Source organism: Acanthochromis polyacanthus, chromosome 14 (assembly GCF_021347895.1).
Source record: "Acanthochromis polyacanthus isolate Apoly-LR-REF ecotype Palm Island chromosome 14, KAUST_Apoly_ChrSc, whole genome shotgun sequence".
NCBI classification, from domain to species: Eukaryota; Metazoa; Chordata; class Actinopteri; family Pomacentridae; genus Acanthochromis; species Acanthochromis polyacanthus.
Genome location: NC_067126.1, coordinates 8,077,831 through 8,094,514, shown reverse-complemented (window position 1 = coordinate 8,094,514; position 16,684 = coordinate 8,077,831). Strand labels below are relative to the sequence as shown.

The 16,684-nt window shown below is 38.5% G+C and overlaps 1 protein-coding gene across 7 annotated transcripts in view; it reads left to right on the top strand.

Moving 5' to 3' along the window:
• Positions 1-1,983: 1,983 nt before the first annotated feature.
• The window catches only part of lrch1 (leucine-rich repeats and calponin homology (CH) domain containing 1), a 124,496-nt gene continuing 109,795 nt past the window's right edge, over positions 1,984-16,684 (top strand). For 2 of the 7 annotated variants that reach the window (XM_051958836.1, XM_051958834.1), the window contains exon 1: positions 1,984-2,389. In XM_051958836.1, the coding sequence (XP_051814796.1) occupies positions 2,173-2,389 (217 nt within the window). In that variant the 5' untranslated portion in view covers positions 1,984-2,172. The remainder of the gene's footprint in view (positions 2,390-16,684) is intronic. The other 5 variants (XM_051958831.1, XM_051958830.1, XM_051958832.1 and 2 more) reach the window with 3 other exon arrangements.

Genomic DNA, 16,684 nt, shown 5'->3' with positions numbered 1-16,684 from the left:
CACCCTTGAATATTAGCTATAGATTGACTATTTATCTTGCAGTTAATTTAATAAATAAGTATTACCCAACTATGACATAAATCACAGCTACTTTGATGATCTGTAGTTTTTGCAGCCTCTTAAAAAATTTTTAAAATTTTTCTGGTTCTTTACTTATCTATGACAGTAAACTGAATATACACTGCTCAAAAAAATTAAAGGAACACTTTTTAATCTAAGTATTGCATCAAATCAGTGAAACATGTCAGATACTGATCTGGTCAAGTAAGTAACTGAGGGGCTTTTTAGTCGGTTTCAGCTGCTTTGGCCACTGACATTTTTTCCTTCCTAATCTTTTCTGACTGTTTTTCACTAGTTTTGCATTTGGCTAGGGTCAGTGTCACTTCTGGTAGCATGAGGCGATACCTGGACCCTACAGAGGTTCCACAGACAGTCCAACTCCTCCAGGATGGGACATCAATGCGTGCCATTGCCAGAAGGTTTGCTGTGTCTCCCAGCACATTCTCAAGCGCATGGAGGAGGTTCCAGGAGACAGGCAGTTAGTGTAAGAGAGCTGGACAGGGCTGTAGAAGGTCCTCAACCGATCAGCAGGACAGATATCTGCTCCTTTGTGCAAGGAGGAACAGGATGAGCAGTGCAATAGCTCTACATAATGACCTCCAGCAGACCACTGGTGTGAATGTCTCTGATCAAACAATCAGAAAGAGATTTAATGAGAGTGGTCTGAGGGCCCAGCGTCCTCTAGTGCCCGCTGTGCTCGCTGACTGGCACCGTGGAGCTCGGCTGACATTTGCCATCGAACACAGGAATTTGCACGTCCACCACTGGTGCCCTGTGCTTTTCACAGATGAGAGCAGGTTCACCCTGAGCGCATGTGACAGACATGAAAGGGTCTGGAGAAGCCGTGGAGAACATTATGCTGCCTGTGACATTGTTCAGCATGACCGGTTTGGTGGTGGGTCAGTGATGGTGTGGGGAGGCATATCCATGGAGGGACGCACAGACCTCTACAGGCTGGACAACGGCATTCTGACTGCCTTTAGGTATCAGGATGAAATCCTTTGACCCATTGTCAGACCCTACATTGGTGCAGTGGTCCTGGATTCCTTCTGGTGCACGACAATGCCCAGTCTTATGTGGTAAGAGAACTCATGCAGTTCCTGGAGGATGAAGGAACTGATACCATTAGCTGGCCCCCATGCTCACCTGACCTGAATCCAATAGAACACCTTTGGAACATTATGTTTTGTTCCATCAGACACCATCAGGTTGCTCCTCAGACTGTCCAGGAGCTCAGCGATGCCCTGGTCCAGTTCTGGGAGGAGATACCCCAGGACACCATCCATCGTCTCATTCAGAGCTTGTCCCGACATCGTCAGTCATGCATACAAGCACATGGAGGACATACAAACTACTGAATACCATTTTGAGTTGCTGCCAAGGGATTTCTGCAAGATGGACCAGCCTGCCACATCAGTTTTTCACTTTGATTTTGGGGTGTCTTGAATTTAGCCCTCCTGGGGGATTGACAATTTTCATTTCCATCAAACAATGTGGCACTTTTCATTCCTAACACATTATCCAGTCCATATCAATGCTAATATCCAGTTTGTTCTTTCCCCGTATTGAAATATGATGTGTTTTCAAAGTGTTCCTTTAATTTTGTTGAGCAGTGTATTTAGGATGTGTATTAAAATATGATGGAAGATATCATTTTTAAGAGATATTTGGCCTATTTTCACAATTTTTACAGTGATTTTTTTTAACATTACAATATTCCACTGTTTATCAACTCAACATATTTATTCTGTCAGACTTGCTGACAGATTTTGAGTGTCTACAGTTTTTTTTTTCTAATTCAAGGCAAAATGTCTCTGCGTTGTGTGCACAACGACGGTATCTTCAGCTTTAAATGACATGTTGTAATGCATGTGTTTTATTTAGAAATTTGGCCACCGGATGCGGCGCCGCTGCTGCGTGTTATGCGCTTGACGCACCGCGCAGACAGCCCAGACGCGGCGGCGACAATCACGGAGGAATCTGACCGCGCGGCACCGCTCGGTTCTCCGGGAAGTCAGAGCCCCGCTGCCCGCCTGTACGGTCGCTCAACCCGGCGTTCTCTCACGGATACAACCGGACACACGCACACGAGCAGCGGAGAGGCGGAACACTATGGCGACGCTGGGACCGGAGTCGGCTCGTCCAGCTCTCGGTTCTTCCCCGTCGGTCCAGACGCACCTCGGCAGCGCCAACCTGCCGCCCAACCGGGGCTTGGAGCGGGCGCTGGAGGAGGCGGCGGCCAGCGGCGTCCTCAACCTCAGCTCCCGAAAGCTAAAGGAGTTCCCCCGGACGGCCGCCAACCACGACCTGACCGACACGGTGGAAGCAGGTAGGGGGTCTCCGGGGCTCTTCTCCAGGGGAGGGAGGGAGGAAGAGCGGACTCCGGTGCGGGGCGGTAGCAGCTCCCCAGCAGCGGTTCACCTCCAGCGGTGCTTCCCGCAGCGTTGCCCGGGAAGCCGCGCCTCCTGGCCGGCTGCTGCTCGGTGGGTTGGTGGGTAACTTTGGCTCCTCCGTTCACCGGAGCTGACGGCAGCTGAGCGGCCACGTTCACCTCCGGTCGGTCGGTGGGAGACACGCGTGTTTCTGTGTGTCCGTGGGGATCCGCTGCAGTGGAAGTGGGCATCAGTGGGCCTCCGGTGGAAATCCCCCACACTTCCCTGTGATCCACGCAGAGCTGGAAACACTCAGGGGCTGTTTCCTGTCCAGCTGCAAACATTAGTCAATAATCAATCAATAATCAATGATTGCATAAAGAAACAACTGTTTAGTTTCTGTTTTTATCAGGGAAAGACGTATTTTTCAAATTCCTGCTTAAATATTGTCAAATTTCTACATTGTAAAAAGAAAAAGTACAGCTGCAACCATTAATCAATACTCAATTAATAATCAACTATTACATTAAAAAACAACTATTTGATTTCTTTTTTTATAAGGAAAAAATCTGATTCCAGCTTCTTAAACTTTAATATTCTAAAGTTTCTACTCTGTAATAATAATCATAATAATAGTTTTGTCAGTTTTCAACGTCATTTTTTAAACAGTTTGTTATTATTTTAGATTTCCTTCTTTTTTAAAATGACAGGTAATGTATTTGAAAATTACTGGGGGAAAAAGATTTACATGTTAGCCCTAAAAACAAAACAATAAAGGTTAGCATATATGTTAATATATTTTTTTTTCCGTTGTTTTACCAGATATTTGGAAATAAACGAAACAGTGACAATTGATAAAAAGGCAGTTAGATTTTTCTTGTTTATCAGTCCATAATATACTTATTTATTTATTTATTCTAAATGACTGTATATCTGTAAAATAATTGCATTTTTTCACTCAAATACAGTAAAACTGTTAATTCTGTGGTTAAACAGCGTAAAAGACCAAATTACTGTTTTTGCACAGATATTATTTACTTATTATTATTTTTAGAGTTAACATATAAATCAGTATTTTTTTTCTGTGATTTTTATAGATCTTATATGTAAACTAGCAAAACTGGAAAACTCCGTGAAATAACAATATTTTTTAAAAAAAAGTAAATTTTAAATATGGATAATATTCTGACAGAAACAACTGGCGCACAATAAACAGTTATCTTTCGACTCGGCTTTGGCCACAGCCCTTAAAGATTTGAAGCTAAAATTCAACTTGAAAGATAAACAAAGGACGGCACTGAAGTGTTTCATTGAGAAGAAAGACGTATTTGGACTTATGCCGACGGGATATGGCAAATCCTTAATATACCAGTTGGCTCCGCTGGTTGGGAAGCTAATGGGACTTAGCCACAATCCGCCGGCGCTCTAGGAACTACGTCAGCCTATTCGTTGCGCTGATTGGTTGTATACCTACCCAATTGCTGCAGAGTGATTTGAAAGACAACCTTTAAGCCCGCCTCCCTCCCTGTCGACCGTTCCTAGACTCTTGTGCCTTCAGAACATGGGTCTAGCGGCTAGGCTAAAAGCAAACATGTTTGTGCATCAAATATGCGTTTTTTAAGAATCTGTATTTTAATCATCAAGTATAAAACAAATTATTTTACAGATATGTGCAAGAAAAACAGGTTCATTAAAGACTGAAATGTATTAAAAAAGTCACTTTTTTACACATTTTTTCTGTTTTGCTAAATTACAAATAATATCTTGTAAAGACACAGAAAAAAATATTAATTTACAGGTTAACCTTAAAGAACAAACAGGGAAACAGTCAATGATATCCACACAGAAAGTCTGTTTTTGTACAAATCACACGTTGTTCTATATATTATATTATATTATAAATTGGCTAAATATATGATTATTTTAAATCATAAAAAATCTAAATAAATTCTCCAAATGTCTTGTTTTGTCCACAACCTAAATATATTCACAGAGGAGGGAAGAAACCAGAAAAGATTAATATTTAAAAAGCTGGAATCAGAGAATTTTTACTTTTTTTCCTTAACAAATGACTAAAACTGGTTGATTTTCAAAACATTGATGCAGCTCTGCTCTGCCTGGATCTCGATGAACCAGAACAATCAGCAGCAACATTTACTCAGAAGTTTATTATTTCTAGACCAGAAACCTTCATACCTCCAGGTGGTGGCTCCATCCATTTGTGTGCTTCTGTTTCTGCAGTATTTTGATCGTAAAGCTGTTTTTTTTGTTGGGTTTAAGCGGTTGTTTGCTGTGGAACTGGCTGGTTTTCATCATTTCAGCAGCTCTGACCTGCTGCCTGGATTCAAACGGTCGTTTTCAGTGCATGGCGCCGATTATATGGATCCATCAGCACAGATTTTGGAGAACGGGTCAGTTAAGCTGATTTGCTTTAACGTGCAGGAAATCAGCGATGACTTGGCAGCAGGCTGGTGGCGGTATCTCGCTTTAAAGGCTCAGTTCACACAATATTTTTACAGATTTCATGCTTGTTTCTCGATTTAGATGTTTGTAATTGGCTGTCTGCTGTCATTTATCTGGATTATGTAGTTTGCTGTTAGAATTGTTAAATCATCCTGTTTCTAGCATATTATAGCAGGCATTTAGACAGAGAGTGACATTGAAGTACAATAGTGCAACAGTGTAGAAAATGTTTACACCTTGTACAATATGTTGTAGTAGACCTATAAAAGTATGAATGTTAAAGGTATGCACACTTATTAAGCAAAAAGTGCACAAAAAACTGCTGTTTATCGTTCTGAAAGGCCTTGTTAAAGTCCTGGCTTTTCTTCTGTTACTTATCTGCATCATCATGTAAAACATTTGCACAACGTCTTCCTAGTGGCGAGCAACCTAAGAATGATCAGTTTCTTTGCATTTAGTCTTTTCTGGAGCTAGCATTTCTAAAGCTATGGCCTAATTCTTAGATATCTGTTGTTGTAGTGTGAATCTGACATTGCCTTGCTTGGCTCAGCTGGCCAATCAAAGCAGATCTGGCTTTGTAAAGAAAAAAACGAAACAAAAACAGAGTGTTACAAAAAAGTGCTACAGCAGCATACAGTACAAGAAACATTCTCAAAGCCTGGAAAGTATATTGTTGTAAACCTGTAAAAGTATGTATGGCCACAAAAAAGACACTGATTACTTTCCTGGAATGGCTTGGTAAAGTCCTAGCTTTTCTTCTGGTATTTATCTACATCATCATGTCACGTATTTGCATAATGGCTGCCTAGCGACAAGTTTGGTTAACAAATGTGGCATTTCTTTGTATTTCATCTTTTCTTGAGCTACTTCTGCTAAAGCTATGTCCTAACTCTTCGATATCTGGGCTTAAAATACGTAGCTAACGTCACCCTGCTTGCTTGCAGCTGACCAATCAGGACAGATAGGGCTTTTTTTTTTTTTAGCAGAGCGTTTCAGACAGAAGGTACAGTACAGTAGCAAAAAGATGTTGAAAATATGTGTTTTTTTAACATTAAAGCTTGTAAAATATGTTCTAGGAGCCTCCTAAAATACAAATATTGACCTTTAAATGTGCCTGATATGGGCTCTTTAAGGTAGATTCTAAAATGTAGTTTTCTTCTTCAGTGCTGTGAGCAACACAGTCTGAATTCTGAAGTCTTCTGTGCTTGAAGCTGCATAAATAAGGTCAGCTGAGCTACAGTCAGACCGGAGAGTCTCGGTGACGTTACGTTGCTGCACTTCGCTCTCCAACTTTGTTTATGTACACTAAAAAAGAAATGTGTCTTACATAACCGCAGTGGATCACGTTTACAGAAACACTCAGAGCAGTAAGAAGGAAAGCGAAGGAATGATTCTGCAGCTTTTTCTGTCCGAGCTGCTGGATTTTTGTCCCACTTTTACACAAACTTGCTTCACTTTCTCAGCATTTACCTGCAAAGGGACAGGATTTGTTAGCTGTCTCGTGTGTGTCGGTGGTTTCTGTTTGCAGCTCTGGTGTAAATGTTGTTTATAACCACAGAATCTTCGATCTGGATCAAGGTTGATCCTAATTAATCTGCTCCAGCACAGACCACAGAAAGATCCATCACTAGAAACCCTAATCAGACCCCAGTATGTTCTTCATACACTCTTGTATTTATATTTATTATAACACACATGATTGATTTTATTATCAGATGAACTGTCATTTATCATTATTCTTAACAGTAAGTCACCAGTTTATCCATAAATTGTGGATAGTGAAAATAGTAAAAAACATACATAATTTTCTCATAAGTGATTATTTGCTAATTGATTTTACTACCTAGTAATTATCATTTGCAATTCACAGCTCTGCAGTTAAGCTGAAAAATCCCTGAATATTTGTCATGTGACTGTTGGTCGTAGCTGAGTCATTTAAAGCTTCACGGTTGTCTAAAAGAGTGCAGAATTTTTTAGTTTTTTACAGAATCTGCTTCATTCAAACGATATATTTTTGGTAAATTTTCAAACTCGATTCTTAGAATAAAGTGAATTTGGTAAAATATGGTGATTTTAACCTTAGATTTGGTTACATTTCTAGACGGAACGACTCGTCAGAGATGTGTTCAAGGACCCTCGGAAAGTTTCAAATTCAGTGGTTATCTATTGCAAAGGAAATGCTATTTTCTTTGATTATTTATTTCGCAAAAATGGAAAGAAATCTAGAATCAAATGCCCACGGATGTCACCAACTATAAATATTTTACTACTTAAATGTTAGAATTCGTAAAAACGCAGCCTGCAGTTAAGCTAAAAAGTCCCTGAATATTTGTCATTTGACTGTTGGTCGTAGCGGAGTCAATTTTAGCTTCCCTGTTGTGCCAAAGAGTGCAGAATATTTAGTTTTTTTTATAGAATCCACTTCAATCAAATTATTTATTTCTGGCGAATTTTTAAACAATACCCGTAGAATAAAGTGAATTTGGTAAAATATTGCTTAGATTTGGTTTTGTTTCTTGACTGAACAACTTGAAACAGATGTGTTCAAAGACTGTGGGGTAAGTTTAAAATTCAACGGTTGTGTTTGACAGGTGGTATTTTTAGTGAATTGGTAGAGATCTTTTTAAACTGCTGCCAGTAAAGTGTTGAACTGTTGGAAGGATTGATTTAGCTCGTTGCTGATGCACCACTCTGGAAACTCTCAGCACAGTTTTACTTTTTATTCGGTGCTTGGCGTCTGTGTCTAACAATGCTAATAAAAACTTTAATTTTCATCCAGTCGCTGCACTTTTTGCACAGCTGACGGCAAACATGTAGCTGCAGTTTGCTCCCACACCCTGCATCGTGTGTGAGGCTTCAGATTAACTCGGCGTATTTACATCATCGGTGTTGGTTTAACAGCTCGCTGAGTTAAAAACGAGCAGCAAATCCTGCAGCCAGGACAGGCGAGTGACGAGGCTTATAGGATTCATGCATTACACGCATATGCCTGAGCAAAAAATCCCTCTGAGAGCATCAGTGTATAAACGGTGAAGATGGAGAGTCGTCCCTGATCACATGATAACTGCGATCGACACCCGTGAAATGAAATTAGATGAACGGAGTGAGTCACTGTGACAGAAGACTCGCACTGAGCTTCAGCCTAGTTTCATATCAGCAGCACACAAGCCTCGACTTGTATTGAAACTGGAGCTGGTTTCTTTACACCTTCCCCCCACCGACGCCTCCTCGTACGAAGGCGAGGGTTTCTGAACGTTGGTAGTCGCTCCAAAAAGGGTCTAACTGAAATATAACGTGAATAAAGAAAACACTAAACCAAGTATTCTTCTATTTAATGCTCAGTCACTTGTAATGTAAGCATCACAGAGCCACAGTTAAAGGCCTAAACATCACATTTATGCCATTAAATACTCAATTTTCTTTTAAAAATGTGATTTGCACTAACCTCAGCTGTGTCTGAAATCACTCACTATATAATGTTTTTGCTATTTCGTAGTGCTGTTCGAATGTTAGAATTATTACTCCCTATATAGTCACTCAAAGTATCCCACAATGCACCAGGAAATGTGTAGTATGTAGCATCATACAGTGACAGAGAATAGCAGATGGATGAGTAAAGTAGGTCAGGATTAGTGGCATTTCTACAGGTTTAATACGTATTTTATAGTACTGAGACGTATTTTATAGCTTATAAAGAGATATTTTATATAGTTAAGACGTATTTTCTATCTTGTAAAGACGAATTTAAAGTGTTGAGACATATTTTCTAGTGTTAAGATGTATTTTAGAGTAGTAAGATGTATTTTCTAGCTTGTAAAGACATATTTTATTTTTTAGTTAAGATATATTTTCTATCTTGTAAAGACACATTTTAAAATGTTAAGATATAATTTAGAATATTAACAAGTATTTTCTAGCTTGTAAAGACATATTTTATATAGTTAAGAAAGATGTATTTTCTATGTTGTAAAGACATGTTTTAAAGTGTTAAGACGTATTTTCTAGTGTTAAGATGTATTTTCTAGCTTGTAAAGACATGTTTTAAAGAGTTAAGATGTATTTTATAATATCAAGGCATGTTTTCTAGCTTGTTAAGATTCATTTTATAGCTTGTGAAGGCGTATCTTCTAATTTAACGCACGTTTTCCATCGTTAAGGTGTAATAAGACACATTTTCTCATGCTAAGATGCATTTGATGGTGTTAAGACAAAATTGATGGTGTTAGGGATGTATTTTATTGTGTTGTTGTGTTGTTTTCTATGGAATTTATCTTCTCTAAATGTGTACCTTTGTCAGAATGATAACAGGAAGAGATAAATCCATGAGTTATGGCGAGAAATATTAGAATTTAGAAATAATCATTTGTATTAATATGTTGAATAGAAGCTGAGCGATGTATCACAACACAAACACAGAACAAAGCTATCTTCAATTATTAATTTTGAGAAAAATATAAAATATAATATGAATTTATCGCTAAAACAGCAGTTAGCTCACTACTGTAGCCGACATTGATCTGCATCTGCAGGTTGTAGTTCACTATAGTGGAGTTATGGGACGTTTAATTTGTTTTTATTCTATTTTTTGGTGAATACTTAAAATGAGATGAGTGGAATGAAGTGATTTTAAATGAAAAATCCCAATTTTAAGCTTCAATTTGGTTAATTTCCCCAACAGAACGTGACTAGTTCAAGGAACGTCGTAAAACTGAAAAGCTGGCTGTTCTTTCTGTTTTTACAGATTTTTGCTTGAATAAATGGTGTAATTTTGACACTTTGCTAAGGACCACATGCTTTTCATTCCTACCAGCAGGTTTAGGGGTTGTAATAGGAATGAGAAAGCTTCAAACTATTACACTTCTTGTCCACAAAAGTATCTAAATTCACACTGATGTCTGAGGATACTACATTTTATATCAATGCAAGCTGCATTTGGTTCTAACAGAATGAGTGGAAAATATTTTTGGTAATTACAGAACAACAGTACAAATGTTTATTGCTTCAAACTTGCCAGTGTCTTGCATGTAAACGAGCTCTAGATGCTGACCTCCACACAACTGCAGAATGGGGTAAAAAATTAATTTAATGGGACGTATTTTCAGACGGTTTCTTCTCCGAAGACTTTCATAACATTACACGTGGTTGTCAGCAGGGAAAGTGACAGAAATAGTTGAGTTAACGATAAAATAAAGGTCTTGAGAAATCTTGTGGCTGGTGAGAAAGCAGAAAAAGCCAGAGGGGTTATCTGGATACAGATCACGTGTGAATGCTAAAGAAAGAGCAGTACATCTGATTTAATAGTGGATAGCATTAATGTGGTCTGAGAGATTCGCTGAACACTTGGTCTTTTAGGGGACTTTTTAAAGGTGGTTGGTTTCACTTGTGTCCAGAAACTGAAAGGCAAAGGAAGGTGATTTCCAAACCAAACCGACCGGTCAGTCTGCTCTGCAAGTGCCAAACCACGACTCTGTGTTTCTGATGTGGTGTTTAACTGGCAAACAGCTGAGGTTTTAAAGTTAAACATGTGGTTTACTTCTGAGGAACAACATTTTTTTTTTACTTTTGTGATCATCTCCAGCATTGATTTCCTACTGATTTCCTTGTTGTATTTTGTTACCAGATTAATTATGTCATTTCTCTTCAAAACATGTTAACAGGAAGTTAAACTTAGAGGCAAACTGATGGTTTATGGCGGTCATATTTTACATGCAAACCACAATTTCCCCACATAAAGTCATCCTGTTTTGTAAAACCAGCAATCCATCACCCTCAAATATTTAGTTTAATATCATAGATATCCAAAAAAACTTGTAAATATTGACATTCTGTGAGGCTGGAATCAGAATCTGGCCTTTATCAATGAATCTGCAGCTTATGTTTCCATCCTCTTAGGAGTTTCTTGTAGCCAAAGGTGACATCATTGTCCAATCAACAGTCCAAAACCCCAAATTTTGATTACTGCTTGTGACTTTATGTCATCTCTGTACTTGCTGGACTTCCAATCTGTTTTTTTCACAGCGTCGTTTAAACTTTTTGTTCTTTTTTGCTGTTGTTGCTTGGCTCTGTGCCTGATCTGGTACCTTAACTGCCAACCAGTTGAGGATTTAAAATTAAACGTGCAGTTTAGTTCTGAGAATCAGCATTTTTGTACTTTTGTGATCATCTACAGCATTGATTTCCTACGTATTTCCTTGTTTCATTTCACTGCCAGATGAATTATGTCATTTCTGTTCAAAACATGTTAACAAGAAATGAAGTTTAGAGGCAAACTGATGGTTTACGGCTGTCATATTTTACATGCAAACCACAATTTCCCACATTCAGTTGTCTTGTTTTGTGTAACCAGCAATCCATCACCCTCAAATGTTACATTTAATAACATAAATGTCCAAAGAAACGTGTAAATGTTGACATTTTGGGAGGCTGGAATCAGAATCTGGCCTTTATCAGTGAATCTGTTGCTTATGACACCATCGTCCAATCAGCAATCCAAAATCCAAAATTTAGATTATTGACTGTGACTTTATGCGTCATCTCTGGACTTGCTGAATCTCCATCCATTATCGATACACCGGTTTATCCTCGTTAGGGTCGCGTACTTGCTGGATCTGTTATTTATTTATTTTTTGTCACGTTGTTGGCACATTTTGTTCTTTGTTGTTGCTGTTGCATAGTTCTGCGTGTGACTGCCAATCAGCTGAGGCTTTAAAATTAACATTTTTGTACATGCATGCTCATCTACATCATTGATTTCCTACTGATTTTGTTTGTTCACTTGATTAACTTGTCATATTTTGCATGCAAACCACAATTTCCAACATTTAGTTGACTTGTTCTGCATGAGCAACAATCCAGGACCCACAAATATTTACTTTAACATCACAGATATCCTAAGAGATTGTGAATATCCATATTTTGGGAGGCTGGACTCCGTTGGTGATGTTTCCATCCTCTATAGAGTTTTCTGTAGTCGAAGATAACATCTTGAAATTCTGCGTTTCATCCAATCAGCAGTCCAAAATCAAAATAGTCTGTTGTACTTTAAGCATGTTGAACTTACTCCAGCTTGTTTTTTAATGAAATTTTCCATTTTTATGGCTTTCTTTGTTGCCACACTTGTTTGGATTCTTGCTTGTGGCTTTTTATGTCCCCTCTGAACTTGCTGGACTTCCGCTTTGTTTGTTTTTTTGGCTTGTCTCATGTGAGCACAATCCAACACCCACAAATATTTAGTTTAATATCATGGATGTCTAAAGAACTAATAAATATTCATGTTGGTTGGTTAATCCGTTGGTTGTGTTTCCATCCTCTTTAGAGTTTCTTGTAGCCGGCAGTCTAAAATCCAAATAATCGTCTCTATGTTCAATACCTTGAACTTGCTTGTTTTTAAAATATTCTAGTTTTTTATAGCTTTCTCTGTTGCAACACTTCTTGGGGTTATTGCTTTTTTTATAGTTTATAGTTTTTTTTGTGTCATATATGGACTTTATTTGCCATGTTTTCTGCACTTTTTTGGCCTTTTTTGTTGCTGTTGCGTGGCAACATTTGCACTGAAAACAAAGGAGAAGATGCACTGGATAAAGACATGGACTTCTTTGAGCGTAAGAAATGGCTACAGGAATTAATCTGAACTTTTTATTTAATGCGATAGACTTGAAGTGGGTCAAACAGGCAGGAACAGATCCGAAAGTAGCGAGGAAGGTGGCAGATGGCAGCAACGGGTGGTGCCATCCTGGTAACTGTACAGTAAAGGAACATTTCTGTGCAGGACATGCCATCTTGATTGTTGTGTACACCCCTTTTTATTGTAAATTCATGTAACATCGTCCACTCTGCTGCAAAGTCCCAGTGATGTTTCGTAGTCTTGCAGTGCAGTTCAGTTCTAATTATATAGCGCCGGTTCACAACACGAGTCATTTCAGGGCACTTCAAAGACAGAAAGGTCAAGACCTCACAATGTTTTATTATAGAGAGAAACCCAAGAATTCCCCTCAAGCATGCACATGGTGACGATGGAGAGCAAAAATGTTTTCATTTTTTGCTCAGCAAAAATGCTCACAAATAAGAAGCTGGACTGTTAGATTGTTTTGCTGAAAAGATGCCTTAAACAAGAAAGTGTGGTTGCAGATTAACTTTGAGCTGTAGTGCTGGTAGCGTGGGCGTTTCATCAGTTTCATTCTTAGCAGCACAACAGTTTTACTATTTGTTCTTCTGCCGTTTTTGCTACAGAAAACCGCTGCCTGGAGACGGAGGAGTAATAGAAAAACTATTCAGCTGTACTCTGTTGTGTTCCACAATGCAGAAATTGACAGGCTATCGGATATTAACACAGTGGGGTTTTATGTGTGTGCATTAGCTCAGCAGCAGCCTGCTTCCCACCACGTTCCCAGGCCCAGACAATACGCATTTCTGCAGCGTTTGGCAGTTTTTCAATGGACTCGCACACATGCAGACACACACATAGTTCAGCTTTATACTGTATGTGTGGATATGCACAGAAACAACATCATCAGTGTGTGTCTAAAGCAAAGGGCAAATGTTTCAGACCCTTAAAATGTTTTGATTCTTCTCCAGTGATGCCATCATGATTAATCTAACAAACCTTGTACTTATCTTCAGTATTTGCAGCAAGTAGCTGCATCACAGATCTGTTATTCCAATGTGTAAATGCAGATTTAAACAACAAGGTATCTTTCACTTTGATGAATGCAATATATTTATTCTAATGACACATACTGAGTGTCTTTGGTACATACGAGGGCTGCAAATTTGGACTAATTTTCTTGGTAATTGTCAGTTTTACCAATCAGTGGTTAGGGACACACTGTCTTCTTGGTTGGTTTCTGAGACATGAGCTAAGACCGGATACCATTAAGTGTCACATAGAGTCTTTGTCGTGGTGGCTCTTCGCTAGCTAAATCATTGCATTAATGGATAGGCACGCACAAATGACATACTTTTAGTTCCATGAAGTGATTTAGGAAAGAATTTGTCCATACTGCAGAACCAATATTCATCCTACAACTTAACTTTAACAGATCAAATTGTCGAAATTCTTCATTAATTAATGTAATCCAGGTTTAGACAAAGTTTCCAAGAGCTGAAGTTTGTTTTGTTGCTTCCAGCTGTTTCGAAGTCTTTTGTCTAAGTTTATTAAATATCTGCATTGTCAAACAGCAAATCATAAATAAATGAGACTCATAATTACTGACAGTTTAGAGTTCATCTGTTTCCATTAGTGATTTACTATGTTTGATACATCACTTGATGTGCTGTCTGATCTCGCAAGTAAAGACTAATATTGTGATGTTTCTTTATGTCAGGTTTGTGGGTTTGTCTGAATGGAGCTACAAGGAACTTTAATGTAAAAGTGATTGTCTGAAACCACAGACAGACAGAGAAAACTGTATTTCATTTATTAAGAACTGGTTATTTAAAATGCTGATGTCAAAAATCGGAAAGATGCTAGATATCAGCAACGATAATCGGCCCATCCCTAACTTTAACAGATTGCTAAAAGCAGCAATGGTATGTATCTCGTATCCAGAAAGAGCTATAAAGATGTATCTTCAGCTACTAGAAGAGCCAGGAGGTCTCCAGCAGATGGCCTAGAGAGCTCCAATGTCAGCATCATGGAGTCAGTCTGGGATTACATGCAGAGATCTACGACAGATTATGATTATTTTAAACCTCGTATGGATGAACTCTAGCTGCTGTCCTGATCGTGATGCTGTAGGGCGTCAGAAAGAGAAGCTCAGATCTTCAGCACCACTGGAAGGGTGTGAGAAATGTTTGAAAGACACACTAAGATGTGAATAAAGTGTGTTTTTAGTGTGGATGGATGCATAATGTGTGTCTGAGGCCTGATGTATCTCCCTGAGTTTACGACCCCTGACTTCCTCTACCTCGGCGTCTTCCTTCCCTTTCATTTACTACACACTCGCACAGGAAGCTGTGGATTTCCAGGAATGCGTTGGGGTGTTGGGTTAGAGGAGGGTCTATCCGCTCGGTCTTCCCGCCACACCTGAACGTAACGACAGCTGCCACGGAAACGCACACCCACCAACACGACATACACCCTCGGTTTTATAATAGGGAGGTAACTGAAGCTAACCACATTTACTGTAACAGGGTGTTTGCTTCTGAGGTGTTAAAAACAAGTTTCTAATCAACAAACTCTGACAACTTTAACTCTATGAACCCAAAACTTACTGCCATCTTTCAAAGGCATTTTATATATTTTTTATTTTAATTGTGTCTTTTATATTTTATTCTAGCTTTTAAATTCTTTATCCCAGTCTTTAAACTTTTTTACAACACCTACAGCAGGATTGCACCTTCAGTTTCGTCATACATGTACAATGACAATAAAGACATTCTTCTTAAAGGCATTTTATATTTTAATCACCAAGATTACACTATTTATCAGAGCCAGAACTATAAAAACAGAAAAAAACTGTCAGATTTTGAACTTTCAGATGGTCTTTGCCCTTCACGTGTCTCTGACACTTTTGTTAATTTGAGCTTGAAATCATATTTTAACCTACATTGCCTCATTCTACACCTCTCATTTAAAAATTCATAAGAATTATAGCATTTGCTGTAACTAGATTCTGTAAAAATCGAAAAATGCTCTGGTCTTTGTTCCTTCTAAAAAGCAGTGAGTTTCTCAGCTGTGACCAACAGTCATGCAACCAAAATTCAGGGAGTTTTAGGCTGAACTGCAGGCAGTTTTTACACCAAGCAGGTAGGAGAGAAGTATGAAAACAAATCAGAGAAACTGAAAGCAAAACAAAACATCTGTAAACAGTACAATAAATGCAGTATTGCTCAATAACAGTATTCAGAGGAGGTGCTAAAAGAAGCACAATTTTAGCCAACAAATTCTGACAATTCTCACCATTTGAACCACAAAACCCACTGACTTTTTTCTTAAAGACATTTTATATTTTTTTATTCACAAGATTACACCTTTGATCAGAGCCTGAAACTGTAAAAACAGAAAGAACTGTCAGATTTTCAGCTTTCAGATATTTGCTCTACACATCTCTCAGAAAACTTTGCCATGTTTGAGCTGAAAATCCTAATATTTCATCAAAATCACTTTATTCTTCATCTTTGATTTTAAAATTCACAAAAAATAAACCATTTGCTCCAACTACATTCTGTAAAGAACAAAAAATTCTGTGCTCTTTTTTACAACTGAGGAGCAATGAGTGACTCAGGTGTGACCAACAGTCACATGACACAAATTCAGGGAATTTTCAACTGAACTGCAGGCAGCGTTTACAATGAGCAGAGAGATGAAAGGCAGGGAAATGAGTCAGACATACTGTGTTCTTGATCAATAAAATAAATGCAGTATGGCTCAAAAACAGTAAACAGAGGAGGAAGTCAACATTTTTGTGGAACCATTATGCAGAGTGGTGGGGAAAATGTCTAGTTTATAGAAGTTGCAATTTATGTATTTTTTAATTTTTTAAATAATTTACTGCATTATGATTTTGTTTAATTGTGCAGAGACCACTTTTAAGTTCTTGTTGTTTCCATAAAGGTGCAGGAAAAATGCTCAAACTGCTTCGGTTGTAGAAATTTAAGTAGAAAAACCCCAAAGCTGTCCAAAAATAGCTGCAGAATTCTAGCAGACATCAGGTTCAGTGTCACAGTTTGTGTAACCCTGACCTTGAACCTCATGAATAACAGCTTCAGCATCACCCTGTACCTAAATCTTCACCTCACTGCTCCTCCTATTGATGTAGGCCTGTGAGGGGGAGGGTCGTTTCCTCATG